Raw genomic sequence first — 16,906 nt, 5'->3', positions numbered from 1 at the left:
ATTATTATTTCACCATATTTTCCATGTCGTGGCCCTACCATTTTCTTGTTCTTCCTTTGCTATGGACATAACTGAAAAAGCCCTTTTAATTGTTTTTATGCTCCCTAGCAAGCCTGAGCTTGTTCTGTGCTTTACCTTTTCTGACTTTCTCTCTACACAGGCTAGCTATTTGTTTGATTTCCCCCTTTTTCCATTGCGTGTATATGTCCCTTTTACATTTTATCTTAGTTGAAAGTTATTTAGACATCTCTCTTGGTTTCTTTAGACACCTCCCATTTTTCTTCTTCTTAGGAACTGTTTGAAATTGTGCCTTACAGTATCTAAAGAAACTTCCATCCATCATGAACTCCTTTCTCTTTTAGTATTCCTGACCACAGGATCAGATCTAGTATGTTCCTAAGTTTACTGAAATCAGTTTTCTTAAAGTCTAGAATGTGTGTCTGACTATGCTTGGCTTCCCTTTCCAAACAGATTGAGCCACCTTGAATCCTATTTTGGGAGAAAGGTGGATATAATTCCAATAAAACAAACAAACATGAACCAAACAAAAGGAGAATACAGGCTCAGTCCAAGGTATTTTAATTCTCTAGGTAACCAGAATTCACAGTCATCCCACCAAAAGAAGAAATGCCTGGAATAAAAATTTATGGAGCCCCTTTCCACACTGACTGTAGAATACAATAATATATTCAACTATTATCATTTGTTACACCTCATCATAGTTGTATATGGCACTGAAGGAGAAACTCACCAAGTTTTGGGTTCAAGAATGGAGGTACAATGAATTGAAGATAGCAGTCTATTTAACAACACAATGCCAGACCAGGTATCAGCATTTAATATAAGCAATCTGGCAGCAAAGCTAACATAAATCTTTTCATTAGTAGCAGTTTTGGAAAATCTGCTTAGCAACAGCATAGAACAACATGCAGCAAATACTAGGAGGGCACTAGAGATATACTGGTCAATCATGAAACAGCAGTCATTAAGCCATAATGGAAAATTAGCAAACAAGAACCAATTAAAGACTATTCATGTCAAAACTTTTCCATACAATTCATATTGTTATTGTTATTAATAGAAAGTACTGTAACAGTTAGCCAATGGGAGGGTCAGAATGGTATAGGAATGCTTAATCTGCTTTTTTTCCCCTTGAGATTCCTTAGAGCTTAATTATGCAATTTCTAATTTTTTCTTTGATTCAAAATACTCTTCTTTTGCATGGCTCTCTTTTATTTTGGCCTTTGTGGTCAACTTCTGATCTTTCTCTTAAGTACCTGCAACATTCTGGCTAATGAAGTTCGCCCTTCACATTTGCGGATTGACTTTTGTGGATTTGATTACTTACCGATTTGAGTAATAGGTTATCTCTAGGAATCTCTAGGTCCTCCAGCACAACTCTGTGGTCAGCCTCTGCCATTTGGGGAGAAAGGTGGGATATAAATCCAATAAATAAGTAAAAATGAAATAAGAAATTGTATTGGAGGACCTACAGATTTTTAGAGAGAATGTTTGTTCAAACATTTGTAGGTCCTGCAGCGCAATTCTAAGCTCAGCTTCTGGATGTTGACCATAGAATTATGTTGAAGGACCTAGAGATTTCTAGAGAGGTGTTCTTGCAGGTTAAAAAAGTATTTTTATGCGCTAGATATCCATTTTCATGGGTCCTCTGCTCCTAACCCCAGAAAATGTGGAGGGCCCACTGTAGTATAGTTACTCTGGTACAGCAGCAGACTAAATATGTTATTAGCTTCTAAGAAAATAATCTTACTTGATGCTCTTGTGTGTTTATAATGAGAGGCAGACAGAAATCTTAAAAAATAATGGTAGCCATGCTAGTCCAAGAGTAAAAATAACATGCACATTTGAGGAATTCCTTGATTGGGGACTAACCAAAATGCCACACAAGGGTGTACAATGTTTTCAAATTGCATTTTTGTTGTTTGCAGTTCTGTAGTGCATGCGGACTTAATAATAAAGAGTTTGGAAGTAAGGTCCTTAGTTGAATTTAGGTTCTATTTATTTGCAACCATTATATTTTAATTGCTGTAACAATCATAGTATGAATGGTTGTCTAGGAAATACATGCATTTCAAATGAACGTTTGATTTAAATCAGTGATCCAAGTGAGTCTTTTCCTCTTTTTGAATTAAATCATCCTGCCTAGATGTCACTTACTTTGAAAGACTCTGCTGGAATTTCGTGCCTTAAGATTCTCTTTGATAAGAAAAGTGTCTCTGTTGCTTATTATAAGTCACAAGAGGAAATGCATTCTTGGCTAGATATTTAGTTCAACTTCTTACTTAACTTCCATCAGTACCAGTGTCTCAAGGATGCTTTCATTTGGGGGCTTTGTTAAAATTATAGCAATACAGAGTGCAATGTTCTGCAGATGAATTTTGTGAGAAGAAGCCTATAGTTCTGAACTAGAGAATTACCGAGTGGAGTGCAATGCATGTTCTTGTAGATTGGTCAGAGCTGGAGAGCAGAAATTACTTGCAGCCCTCTTACACTCCTGACTACCTAGCATCTTTGGCTTGCTTATCTAGGGTAGTCTTTCCCTATCTGATGTCAGATAGTTTGGATTATGACACCAGACAGCCTCAGATAGTGTGTCCAGTGATCAGAGATGTTGGGAATTGTAGTGGGGCCAGCCTTCACCCAGTCAACTTAATTTCATTAGTCTGTATGCCAGGGGTGCTGATGTTACAAACATGTTCCTCTTTATGTTGAATATCCACCTTGTCCTTCACTGATGTTAGAATTTTCCCTTGAACCTTTTTTTCCAGAAAGCTGGAAAATATCTTGGAATATCCTGGAAGTCATTTTAGTGACAGCAGAGATGGAAATAAAACTCTTTGTTCCAAGGGAGAGACAGTTTTCAAAAATTAACCCACTCCTCCTCTTATCATTTCATTTCTTTTTTCCAATCACCCACATCTGTCCCTTTGAGAGGCTGGGAAAGATTATGCTACAACTGAATGGCACTGATTAGGGAATAAACCCTATTGAGTGCATTGTTCTTTCTGTTTAGTAAAATATTTTAATCTTATCCTCTCTTTCAGTGTTGTATGGAAGAACATTTTAATGAGAGTAATAAAAAAACCCTTTATAACATAAGTGGCCACAGAACCATACAAGTAGTATAAAAGAATAAGCAGAATTCAAATTGCATCTAAAATTTCAGGAAAATAGAAAGGAATTCACTTGGTGCCAATAAGATGTCTACCTTTTTTTTCACAGTGAAGTAGGTGCTAAGTGAATCTCTCTAGGGAAAATATTCTATAGCTGTGATGCCACTACTAGAAGGACTATTTTTTTGTAACCAATTGCCTCACTTAATATTACAGGAGCACCTATCGGCTCAACCCAAGAAGGTTCTCCTCTAAAGATCTTATTATGATGTTTCACTTCCATAGGGACATGAATGGGATTAGGTTGTTGATGCGTCATTGACCACCCCCCCCCAAAAAAAACCCCCTGCTTTTAATGTTTTTTTCCTAATTAAAGAGCCTAGAAATGTGCTTAGTATATAAGTAAGTCTTCAGTACCATCTTAAGTTTCTAGACCATTTTCAAAGAGAGTTCCGTATACAACACATTACTGGAATTAGGGTTGCCATAAGTTAGGACCTCCAAACCGGGACAAATGTAGGACAAATTTTACCTCAAATGTAGGACATTTTTTTAAACGGAGGACATGCGAAAAAATTTGATTAAAACAAAGCAGACCTGTACAAATGGAATGGAAATCCTCCTCCTCCTCTTCTTCTTCTTCCTCCCTCCTCCTCCTTCTCCTCCCTCCTCCCTCCTCCTCCTTCCTGCTTCTCCTCCTTCCTCACTCCTCCTCCTTCCTCCTTCCTCACTCCTCCTCCTTCTCCTCCTTCCTCCCTCCTCCTCCTTCCTCCCTCCTCCTCCTCCTCCTCCTCCTCTTCGCCAGACCCAGGCCAGCCCACGTGCGGAGCAAATAGAGGAGGAGCTCCTCCTCTTGAGGCTGGCCGGCCAGTGGGGGCAGACTGGAGCTCCAACAGCCCCGCCCCCTGCCAGCAGCCATTGGCCGGCCAGCCAGCCCCAGGAGGAGAATCTCCTCCTACTTAGCCCTGCGTGCGGCCCTGCAAAAGCGCGCAGGGCTAAGAAGGTGCCGGCTGGCGGCAAACGTCTTATCGGTAGCGGCTGCAGCGGCAGCAGCGGTGCGCGGCGCGGTGCAGCACAAGGCCTACTGGAGCGTCTGCGCGCAACGGCCAGTGCAGCAGTGCCATAGGCACCAGCTGTGGCAGCGGACCAGGGGCAAACTCGGGTCCAGGAACGAACCGGGACAGGGTGCCCCCACCCAGTTCAAAAGCGGGATTGTCCCGCCTAGGGGCGGGACATGGCAACCCTAACTGGAATCCAGCCTGGAGGTTATTAGAGCATGGATGACTGAAGCCAGGGTGTCCTCCTCCATGTAGGATCATAGCTGGAATATACCAGTCTGTGCTGTGCACTGTGTGAAGCTGTAGTTCCTTTTGTCTGTCCCAAACTTTCCACCATCCAGCTTCATGGGATGTTTCCAGGTTCTGACAAGAAACCTGCTTTCACAATAGTGAAGTTTCCAAGGAGGAAAAAAGGCAGACAGGAAAAACATATGCAGAAAAAAAATATTTTGATGCATTTTTCTTTTCCAGCATGGTGTGGGCTTACATGTATTTTATTATTCTCCTTGGTGTTTTAATTAGAAAATATTATTATAAAGGGTGGGATTGTTCATGAGATCATTGGATTCAGTTCCTCTTTTTTGCTATATTTAAATTACCATTTGCCTGTGAACATAAGATTGTGTTTTATAAAGTATTGTCAGACTGTAGTTTTAGCAGTTCCTAGCTATTTGATTGTACAGTTTATAATTTCTATGTGCCTGTTAAACATGTCCCTGCCAAGTGCTTCATTCTTGTGATGAAATGGATTCTGGCCTGCAAATGCTTATGATGTAAAACATGAGTTAGTCTGTTTAAGGTACCATGAGATACTTTATTGATATTTAAAGGTGTTTTTGTGGGGTTTTTTTTTCCGTTATAGGTGGTTCTCTGGGGTTTGGTACTTTGGCTTAGACAGTGGGAGAGGTTGTCTCTTGAAAGCAGCACAAAGGCTGGCCAATCAGTACATAGCTCTTCTCTGAAAATACAGAGGTTGCTTTCTCATTAACAAGATTTTTTGCCAGTAGACTAGCATTGCCTTCAGCCAGTGCTTGAGTCCATCTGCAGCTCCTTCTGCCTTCTCACTCTGGAGAGAAAAGCCTGGATCTGGGAATATGTCAATAGCTGCTAGCCACCAAAAGAATCTTTCATACACATCCTTTTATCCATAATATGATAATATCTTTGAATGAAATTGAATTGTAAACTGTTGTGAGCTGGTCTGTGCTGAAAAGTGTAACTAAAATAAAACAAACTAACAAACTGGCTACCCAGGATCTTTTTCCTGGCAGTTTTTATGCTCGCGTAAGTTGTCATTAAGCTCCAAAACAAAGCTAGTGTTGAGGCAAGTTACTGTGCAGGATATTTTTCTTCATATTTATCAGTCTCTGTAATCCCTTGCCACTCAGTTTTGAATTTTTGACAACTAGGGGGCCAAGGAATTCAACACAAGAGTCTTCCCTAACTGGGGGGGGAAAGTGCCTGTCATAATGGTGCAGTGTTTTGTTGATATATGAAATATCTCCAGTACTGGAGATCACATCATATTGTCTCAAAAATAACTTCTGTTTATTTTCAGAGTCAAGTCAATGTTACACAGTCACTCACCACGTGCCATGCTCCACACCAGTCTTCCCACCTCCAAAATATTATCATCAACCCTCCCTAATCCCTGCATCCTTCCCTTTCTGCATTTAACCACCATTAGCAGTTGTACATGGGGTAAGGGAGGTGTGTCTCTTCTTTCCCTCCTCACAAAGGTATTTGGAAGGATTGGTGGTCCCTGGAAGATGCTCATTTCCCAAGAGCTACTCCCATTGCTAGTCAGCCCCCACCCAGGGCTCTGGGGAGGGTTCACGAGAGGAGTGGGCCAAAATGGACCTCTCTCTTTCTCTCTCCTGGGTGGCTCTGTTGTTGCTGGCTGATAAAAGTTGGAAGACAGAGGGAGACTGTTAGCAACATGGTTCAAAAAACATGAAAAACGGTTGGGGAATTGGAGAATTATTATCTGGCCCAATTTCAATTTGTGTCACAACAGAGGCTCAGAAGCTTAGTCAGGGCCAGCCCAAGACCCTTTGCTGCCTGAGAGAAAGGACATGATGGTGCCTTCCCCTCATTACAAATACAAAGTGGACTGGAAATTAAACCTTATTCTAAGAGTGGTGACTAGATAATATCCTTCACCATACCTGCCACAAATCTCAATTCACTAAGAAAGATGAAGAGCAAAGGACTGCTGCTGGCTCGCAACAGCATCTTCCTGAAGCAGATATTTCACTCTATTTTATGGTACTGCCAGCCCTGAGCTAACTTCTTCTTTGGGTCTTAGTGCTACAAGTCCCTTGAGTTCATTTCCAAGCCCAAAAATAATAGTTGGGTTTCAATGACATCTCTAGCTCAGACATGTGTTCAGACCTGACTGTTTTTTCTCCCTCTTGCCCACTGTACAGATATGAGCGTCTGGAAGAGCAGCTGAATGATTTAACAGAGCTTCACCAGAATGAGATGACCAATCTGAAACAGGAATTGGCCAGCATGGAGGAGAAGGTGGCTTACCAATCCTATGAGAGGGCCAGGGACATTCAGGTATGGAGAATGCATAGGATGATTGGACAGATGATCAAACAGTTCCAACCCATTCACCCACCCATTATCCATGAATTAAATGTAACCACTCACACCTCTATCCATTCATCCATCACTTTATTTATATCTCACCTTTCTCTCAAACTGGGATTCAAGACCTTTCTCCTCAACTGGGACTTTCAAGAGCTCAGAACAACTTACATACAAGTCCTATATAGGTTGTACTAAGGACCAGACCTTAAGCACTAGAATTATGCCATAGGCCTCCAGATGATGTCCTGAACATGGATGATTTGGATGGATAAAATATGAATGAGAGAAAAGATGCCCTTTATCCCAGGAAGAGAGGAATGAGTCCTAAAGTGAGAGTATCTGCAGAAGATAGCTTTAGATCATTTGTAAGGTAACCCTGGGGATTTTTAAGATTACAAGTCCCATGATTCATTACTATTGATCATGCTGGCTGGGCCTTCTGGAAGTCAAAGTCCAAAACATCAGGGGAAGGGAGCAAACGTTCCCTAGCCCTGTTTTAGAGCCTCAATCTTCATTCTATTCTCTTCTGTCCCTATACTGTGGACTATAACTAGAGCACAGTAGTAGAGCTTCTGAGTTAGATAGGCCTTTCCCAACCTTGCCTGGAAATGTCAGGGATGGTACCTGGACCTATTGCATGCATAGTATGTGCTCTGGAGGGCACCTTAATACTAGATGATACTTAGAAGCAATAGTAAGCTAGATGGATCAGTTGCCTACCTCAGTAATGCCATGCACTTCCTTGTGCTATTTTGTGTGTAAGATTAAAATCACAGTGAACTACCAAAACCTTATTATAAATATTGAAAAACATTGCATGGGAGTGTGGAGCCATACTCAGGAACAGACATTGGCCCCAAATCACATAGAATTGTTCTCAAACATAAAGATAAGATTTAAACCAGGAAATTATAGGCCACTTAACATTTGCTTTGGGTGAACTGGCCCTCAGGGTTGCAGCTCAGCTGTTTTGCTCTCCTTTCCACTTCTCCCTGCATGGAAGTGGACTCAGATAGCAACATATAACTTCACTCCTCTCTTGTCTTGTCTGTGCAGGCAAAGTAAAAGAGAGGCAAAATAATGAAGCTGTGGTCATGAGACATTCTAAAGGAACAGAGCTTTGTGGAAATCTAGATAGGTAACCCTAGTAAGTTAGAATAGGCCTTTGGCCTCTCCAGGGTTGCTGTAGTAATCCTTTCAGTTTCAATTTCAGAAGGGAAAAAAACCAAACAAAAGCAATGACAAACAAACAAACAAAAAACCCACAAGAATCTGTCCATCTGATGAAGTTGGCTATAGGGTTCTGCCAAATAAAATACATTAGTCTGTAAGGTGACAAGATCCCTTGTCGTTTATATATTTCCTCCTGAAATTGGCTGACTGACAACACTAGTTGTTACCTAGTTCAGAAATTGTCCTACTACCTTATCTATCGAGAGGGAGGCATGATACATGTAAACTCTGGCAGTAATGTTTTTGATCCTAAGTGCTTTTATTGAGGTCAATCTTGGATTCACTTCATTTAATTGTATCACTGTGGAAACTGAAGCAAAGGGTGCTGTGATCCTGTCCAGGTTTGTTTAGCAGCTCAAAGAATTCTGGAAATAAATTTTGAATTTTGGAAACGAAATCTTTTGTGCTATAATTAAGTTCCCTATCTACTCTCTCATAACAGCATCTGGCCTCCATTGTACTTCACCATTGTGTTGTACAAAATATGCTCTCTCTCTCTCTCTCTCTCTCTCTCTCTCTCTCTCTCTCTCTCTCTCTCTCTCTCTCTCACACACACACACACACACACACACACACACAGTGTTTCCATTAATTCTAATAGACAAAGGCATTCTTGCTCTATGAAGTACTGTATTCTTCTGCCACCATGTGGCAATGTGAGGAACATTATAGAGAGACTGAATTTCATACAAAGAAATGAAAAAAGAAAAGAAAAGAGTGTACTGTTATTAAATGGATGACATAGAAGTGGGGACCATAATTGTCTTAAAATGTTTGAAGAATTCACCAGTACTTCCATGGGGCTTTCATGCATCTTCTCTAAAGTGAGAGCTCTTTGATAAATGCCAAATATCCTTATTCCACAGATGTGCCTCAGGACTCCATGATGGCACAGACAGGCTTTTAGCTAATACAGTACCAGTGGCATCTATGTGGTACAAATGATTATGTGCATCTTGCTATGTCATTTGTCATTTCCACATCCATTAAATGTGATGTGGACTGGATCCAATATTTTCCTTCTGCTTGGGGGAAGGGCTTTGCTTTCCAAAGATCTTTCTTATTTATTTATTATATTTATTTGTATCCCACTTTTTTCCCAGGACTATGACTCAGAGCAGCTTCACAGCATTAAAAACAGTACAATTGAAAACATTTTTTTAAAGTAGATTAAAAAGGAATTAAATTATTACAGTATTAAAACATAGTTATTGCAAGAATAAAACATATTTTAAAACATAAAACTATATATAGAGGGGGGGGGGGAACTATCAAATTCTTCCTGACTTTTGGTGGTCTTCCTACATCATATCCTCTGTGTACCATTTTCTGGGGGTTGGAGGGGCTGCTGTGGTGCACAAGAAGTGGGGAAGTTCTCTTCTGCTAGCTCCATTGCATGCACCTAAATCTGGTCCATTTCATGGTACATAGGATATTGCACCAGGTAGCTGAAGCCAGAAAATTTGTACATGACTTTTTCAGGCCTCTTCTAGCATTTTTCTCCACTACAAATCAGACCATTTCTTAGAAAGCATACCAGAAACTGAAAATAGAGACATCACCCAAACTTCTAGCAATTAGAGTATCTCAGAATGTGAAGACTTCATTTAACTCCTGCAACTAGTAACCACTGGTAGACCTGTCCTCCACAAATATTTTCCACTCTGGCAACATATAACAATACAGCATCTTTAAAAGAAACTATGTAGCTTGGGCAACTGGCGCGATTTCCTCCCACAACACCATCCCTCCCCCCAATATGAATCAGGAGTAGGGAAAGGAACTATGTGAGGACAATGGCATCTTCCCATTTGCTAGTAAGAAATTTAATTCTAGGAGGCCATATCTAGTTATACAACTACGTTCATAGGAGTTAGGGGCACAGGACAACTACGAAAGTGGAAAAACCACAAATAAAAACCCCCACTATTTTTTTCCTTTTACTTTTTACCAGAGAGAATATCTCTCTAAAGACCTCTAGGTCCTCCAGGGCAATTCTGCTGCCAAGATATGCTAGAAGCGGACCATGAAATTGTGCTGGAGGACCTACAAATGTCTAGGTCCTCCAGTGTGCCTTTTGGCAGATGTTCACAACAGAATCACGCTGGAGAACCTTGAGATTCCTAGAGAGAACATATTAATCAAATCTGTGAATAATTAAATCTGCAAAAGTCAAAGCCACAAATGTGGAAGGCCAACTGTATATGTATTTTAGAGATGTTATGCACACAGAGGTACACACAATAATTTACCCAGCCTTGCCTGGGTTGATATTAATGATATCACTTACAAGTTGATATTAATGATTGCACTTGAGATTGAAATGAAGCAAAATTTGATTGGTAGCAACTAGAATCCAGAAAATGATAATAATAGCAGGCTTGATGCAAAATGGACCAATTTTCTGAAATAAGATGGACTTTGCCATTTTTTTAAAAAACTTGTGTGGATCTGTTTAAGATGTTATCCTAAATCTAAATATCAGGTTTGATCAAACTGATGCATTCCAGAACCCAAAATACAAAAATTCAAAGTATGGGTTTGGAAGGTATAGTTGAACATTCACTAAAACCTTACAATAATCTTCCTTTCAGTTCTGTTGGACAGCACACCAGTTTCAATGACTGTGATCAAGAATGTGAATTTGTATGGTATGACAGACTTTATAATACAATCAGTTCTCCACGGATTCAATCTGTTGTATCCACGGACTCAAGCATCCACGTCTTGAAAATATTCCAAAAAAGTATACATTCCAAAAAGCAAACCTTGATTTTGCCATTTGATATAAGGGACACCATTTTACTATGCCATTATATTGAATGGGACTTGAGCATCCACACATTTTGTTATCCACAGGGGGAGGGGGGTGTCCTGGAACCAAATCCCAGCAGATAACAAGGTCCCATTGTACAGCATAGATACGCACATATAAACACTGTATGGATTTCAGGTACACAGTGGTGTCCTGTCCAGATTGATAACCATTTTCTTAGTTTCAGTTATTTTTCTATGTCTGGTGTTTCCACTAAATATTAATATGCACACAAAGAGATAGTCTTTTAGAACAAATATGAAGAGGGTAGGGGTCATGCTGCTACACCTGAGGTTGCACCTCTACTATCTTCAATCATGGAAGGCCCTGAGGAGAATGTGGGTGCCATTCCTAACCTCTTTGGGAGACATCAGAGGGACCATAATGTTGATATTGCAGTGTTGCAGCTGGTCAGCTTGTGTTCCCCCTCTTTGAGCCAGAACAGTGTGAGGCTGGCAGTATGTCTGGCAAGAGAGATGGACCTGCAGCCATCAGAAGGATATAGGAAGCAGACTTAGTGTACATCAGACTTTGTTGTTTAGCCTAATTAAGTCTATTTGTAATTCATAGCATCTCTTTCCAGGGTTTTGGTCAGAGAGTCTTTCATATCTCTTTCTACCATTCTACCTGTTATGTGTAAGAGTGGAATACGGTGCCATTAGCATGGCATTGGCATCTCTGGCACAGAGCTATGGTACCCATCCCACACTTGCATTAACTTTACCTTTTTTTGTTTCTGCTCCAGGAGGCTGTGGAATCCTGCCTGACTCGTGTCACCAAGCTGGAGCTTCAACAGCAGCAGCAGCAAGTGGTGCAGCTGGAAGGGGTGGAAAATGCCAATGCTCGGGCTCTGCTGGGCAAATTCATCAATGTCATCTTGGCCTTAATGGCAGTGCTCCTTGTCTTTGTCTCCACCATTGCCAATTTCATCACACCCCTGATGAAGACCCGCATGCGTCTCCTGAGCACCACCCTCCTGGTGCTCTTTCTGTTCCTCCTCTGGAAGCACTGGGACTCCATCACCTATCTTCTGGAACATGTGCTGCTCCCTAGCTGATTCCTCTGGCAGCCATGTACGAGAGCTGCATGGTATCTGTTTTTTTTCTTGTGGAGATGAAATGAGTCTCCCAGTTGATTAATTTTTCTTTTTGTCCACTTGGAGTATGTAATCTTCACTTGCCTCCTCTGCACAGCAGCTTTTATTCATGTCCGATGTCATCCCAGCCATAGGGAGTGTAAGTTGCATAGCACTTGTAAGAGATCAAATAACTCACTCCTCTGGGATGCCTCTGCACAGGACATCAGGAAGGCAAAGGAAGCCTATGTTTTTTTAAAAATCCTCCATCTCTTACATCTTCGTCATTCTTTAAAGTAAGCAAAGTAAGGTTAAATGGCCAAGCTTCATATGCAAACAGGAATGATGATTTTTGAAAGCAGTTGCTTGGATGGTCTATTTTTCTGCCTGAGAAGGATGGTGAAAAGTTTGTTCCCAGGCACAATGATAACATTGGAAGACAAAGGTTCAGCACTGAAAGTGAACTTTTATCTCTTCCCTCCTTTTTTTGGATAAACTCCTGTCCCTTAGAATCATGCACAGAGTTCAAGGAGTAGAATGTACATATCACACCAGCTTGTCCAAGTCACATGGATACTTAACTTTCCATTCCTTCAAAACTGTTGATATACCAGCAGGGTAGCTGGGCATCTTATTGTTATGGGTTTGTCAACCTTGCTGGTTGCTTTAACAGTTAATGCCCAAGGGAGGCAGAATTTAGGAAGAAAGCATCTACCATTCTGGTGCAAATTCATCATTTTTGGTTGGCTTTGTTTTCTTTCTCTTTGCTTTTGTTTGATATCTTCAGGGACTTATAAGAAATTCAGACATTGCATCTGCGAATCTTACAATCGTGTGTGTGTGTGCGTGCATGTGTGTGTGTGTTAATTTATTGATTTCACAAGTCTGTTTCTTTGTTTTGAATCAAATGTTGGATAGGAAAAAAAAAATCTAATTGCCTTCACATCTCCTGTGTCCCTAGAGAAAATGGAATGCAAGATGGCTTTTAAAAAATCCTTGTTCTGTTCCAAATTAGAGCCCCTATTTGAATATGGCAATGTTTCATCAGATTCTACCATAGAGAACTTGGCTGTTACTTATCCCCCAATCTCTGCATACTGGAGTAAATGTTACAAATAGAGCTCATGAGATGTAGGATCACATCCTTCAGTGGAGATTTTTTTTCACAAAGTAGAAAGTAACTGATCACTTTCAGCCTTTAAGGGTCCTGGTGTAAAGTTTTTTATATGAAGGCATCTATTCACACTACTAAGTGTTCTCACTATTTTTATAGTAACTTTGCTAGGATATGGCACACTTCACAGGCTGAAAATGAAATGATGTAGACGAGGAATTCATACCTGATGATATACTGGTATTTGCAAAAAAATAATTACTTCCTTTGTTTGGCAAAAGGGAGACTTAATTGTAAGTTGGACTCATGAATGTTGTAAGTAGTATAACAGAAGCATGTGCTTCAGTACAACATAGGCTAGATCTTCTTATGTAGCAGACTTGAAGTGACAGTCTTGAGGTGACAGGGTGGACAAATTTGTTTTGGTGCATGTGTGCGTATAGCTCTAGGGTCATGTTTTTGATACGTAAGTGTTGCTAAGAACAACATTAATGCAACTAGAAATCCAGCATAGGAGCTAGAAGAATTGATAGAATTTTCCATCTAAATATTGCTAGTTACTTACATACAGGGGAAGTTTTTTACATGAGTTTTTCAAAAATTATATATTTTTTCTCCTGCAAACTACAGTTACACAATACCAGGCTTTACCGCCTCACTGTTTTATCTATTTAGATTTAAATGTGTGAATACCATGACTGTGCAATTTTGCATTGGTGAGAACTCTAGGCAGATGCCAAACCATTAAGGAAGGAGGCACTGAAAACTCATGAGCATATGCACTTTATGACACAACCTATTATAAATGTCTGGGCTGTAAGATCCTAGAATCCAAATGTTGTCCACTTCCATAGAGTTCAGAGAAATTGTGGAGAAAGAATTTTCACAAGTTCAACTCCCATCTGCAACACTACAACAAAAGAAGATGCTTTATCAGCTGAGATTCTGCCTTTCTTAAAGGCTGAATTTTATCCATTGGACATAGCAATTATCTGTTTCTCCTTTCTCCCTTTTCTGTAAATCACTTATAAATTTGCTCTTTGTTATGTAAAATCATTTCTGATTTTTCAAGGATATCATCTGTATGGTATCATCCCAGATGGCTCATTTTCAAACCCAGGCAACTACTTTTGGCCCTGAGAGCCTGCATTTTACTCATTTCTTTCACCTAAAAATGGAGAGATGAATCAAACCTAAAGTGGCTGGGCCCAAAGCCTGGAAAACATACTGTTTTAGACTGTAACTCCCATCACCCCCATTCAGTGTTGTCATGCTGGCTGGGGATGCTGGGAGCTGAAGTCCAAGGGTAACTTTCCAAGCCCTGATCTGAGCCTTAATAGAACCAACCTCTGTGATATCATCATGGAATGCTGGTATAGATTTCATGTCTTGGATGCATTGCCTTTTCCTAAGGAAATCTCTGTGATTAAAAACAAAACAAAACCCATCATGTGTAAACAGCAATCTCAGAACTGCCTTTAAATAACCCATGGAGATGTGAAGAACTCAACATTTCTTTAATGTATGTATCTATTTATTTTATATATATATTTTCCTAAAGAGTTCAAAAACAGCATACCTTTCCTGATCAGTTCCAGGAGGAGCTGGTTTTGTAGCGTAATGTGCATGGGTAATTTATTTAATAATGTCGGGATGAATGTTGAATGAGTTGGGAAAGAACTCTCAGTGACAAAAAAAAAAAAAAGAAGCTATTCCAGAACATGAAATAAAAGATTTTGGCCACAATTCATGGTGAGAAGTGTAACTCTGTGCAGGACTAGAGCTTTCATCTTTGGTTATGACCTTGTACTAGCTTTGATCCAGCCCCTTGTCACCAATGAACAGATTGTAGAAGTTTTGCAGTGGAGGGGGTGAAAATTTGGGGGAGGGATTACAGGCAAAGAGTGGAAAAGGTACTATTGGAAGCTATAATTCCAAGCAATCCCCAGGTATCATAGCCAGCGATGGTTAGCAACTTATGAGATATACAGTGCAAAAAAAGAAAAATGTACAAGCCCCAGGTAGAGTTGCTGCTGTTTTCAACCTTTAAAAAAAGTATATGAAGTTAAAGCAAATATCCCAAAAATATTTTTCACAAAAAGAGGGAAATGCATAACCTGAATGGGATTCATATTTTATTTGGACTTTTTCATGTTCATAGATTTCCAACCCTTCCCAACCACTCCACCCACCAGAAAACAGTGTATGTTTTTAAGGGATTGGATAGTTTTGTCTAGTATTTTGAATTATAGGCTGGTGGAAGAACTGGTAACTTTCTCAAGCTTGTGGGTTCCAGAAGCAAACAATGGCAATTGTCCTTTGTGGCCTTATACTCATCATTTGTGATTTATATTTATCAATCTAAACTGAACTAACATGGCATACTATCCCCCCCCCCCCCATTCCACCAGCAATCACTCATCCCCTACCTTAACAAAAATACAAATGGCATGTGGACATATCCTAAGTTTCATTGGCAACTTCAGTCAAACCTAATTTAGAACTGTTTCATGCCATCAGTCATACATAACATGACCACATTTATGGATGAAGAATTCTTGTGCCGACAACTCTGCAAGGTTTTACCTTTTACAGAATGGTATAATCCCTTCAACCACCATTTCAGGAGAAAGAGTGTTTGATCATCCTCTTAATTCATAATTGGAATTTATTTACACATGATCCTTGCAATCATGTAGTTGTCCATTACAGTACAAAAGAAATTTCTTACTGAATTAGCTTCTAGTGGTTCCATGTCCACTGTACATAGAAATGCAAGTTTAACAGTGTTACGTTTCTAGCCCTATGGCAGGTTTTAGCTGGCAAGATTGCGGTCTTCTGTCATAGAAGAAAGCCAAGTTCACCCCCCTTGGCATTATCGTCTTCTGATACTGTCTGACTGTATTTATTATGTATGCTTGAATCTTGTCCTGCTTCCATCCCATGGTATAAAATCTGTTTCCCTTTGGGAAACCCATACAAAGGAAGCTCTGGTTTCATTTCATTATATTTTTCCATTTGCCTTTTTCAAATAAAAAGCATTTTAAAACACTGGCAAAAGAAAGGTCCTTTATTCTTAATTCCTGTGGAGACACCATTCACAAGAAGGGGTATGCACTCTACAGAGAAGAACATGGCAATGGATCAGATGGTGAAAGATGAAAGTGCTAGTTTCTCACAATTATGTGGAAGGTAAGGATTAATCGATGTGTATGCCACATGTCTCTGGCCATTGTGTAAAAGCAGTTTGCCATTTAGCACAAAAATAAAGATGAGTTTTTTGACCACAACTAGGTAAGGTTACTTTTTGGAATACATTTCCCAGAATCCACCAGCCAATAGCCATCTCGGAGAATTGTAGTCAAAGGGGTAACTTTTGAAGCCTTGGAATGAGTTTTTCTTGGAGGTGAAATTAGCTAGATAATCTGATTAGTTAATTAAATTGAACCATTGATCCTAGGCATTGTAATTCTGTTTACTGAGCTTTCTGAGCTTTGGTGTTGACCTTAAGAAGAAATTGGTAGTAAGCACTGCAGATCAAGAGAGTGGCTGAGCAAAACTTCCAGGTGGTCAGGGGACAATTGACTTTTTGTCTTCCTTTGTTATCCATTTGCTCAGCTTGTACAATGTATTAAAAGTTGCTGTATTAGGTGTCTAACAGCAAGGATGTAAAATGATGGAAAGTATTGGACTAGCGTAAAGACTGTGTTCAGAGATGGTAGCAGGTCCTGATGCTGATAGAATGGAGAATAAAGAGAGGGGCTACCATGATTGTAGAATCGTAGAGTTGGAAGAAACCACAAGGGCCATCCAGTCCAATCCCCTGCCAACGAGGAATACACAATCAAATCATACACACACCAACAGATGGCCATCCAG

General features: G+C 40.0%; 1 protein-coding gene across 6 annotated transcripts in view; it reads left to right on the top strand.

Moving 5' to 3' along the window:
* LOC149315983 (transmembrane and coiled-coil domains protein 2-like) overlaps positions 1–16,073 on the top strand; it is a 120,266-nt gene extending 104,193 nt beyond the window's left edge. For 5 of the 6 annotated variants that reach the window (XM_089514529.1, XM_089514531.1, XM_089514535.1 and 2 more), the window contains 2 exons: positions 6,622–6,757; positions 11,584–16,073. In XM_089514529.1, coding sequence (XP_089370655.1) covers positions 6,622–6,757; positions 11,584–11,895 — 448 coding nt within the window. In that variant the 3' untranslated portion in view covers positions 11,896–16,073. Of the gene's footprint in view, positions 1–5,750; positions 6,361–6,621; positions 6,758–11,583 lie in introns of those variants that run through there. The other variant, XM_089514532.1, reaches the window with a different exon arrangement.
* Positions 16,074–16,906: the final 833 nt, after the last annotated feature.

This window comes from Sceloporus occidentalis, unplaced genomic scaffold (assembly GCF_023333645.1).
Source record: "Sceloporus occidentalis isolate IW3139 unplaced genomic scaffold, rSceOcc1.0.p SCAF_3, whole genome shotgun sequence".
NCBI lineage: Eukaryota > Metazoa > Chordata > Lepidosauria > Squamata > Phrynosomatidae > Sceloporus > Sceloporus occidentalis.
This window is presented reverse-complemented; position numbering and strand designations above follow the sequence as displayed.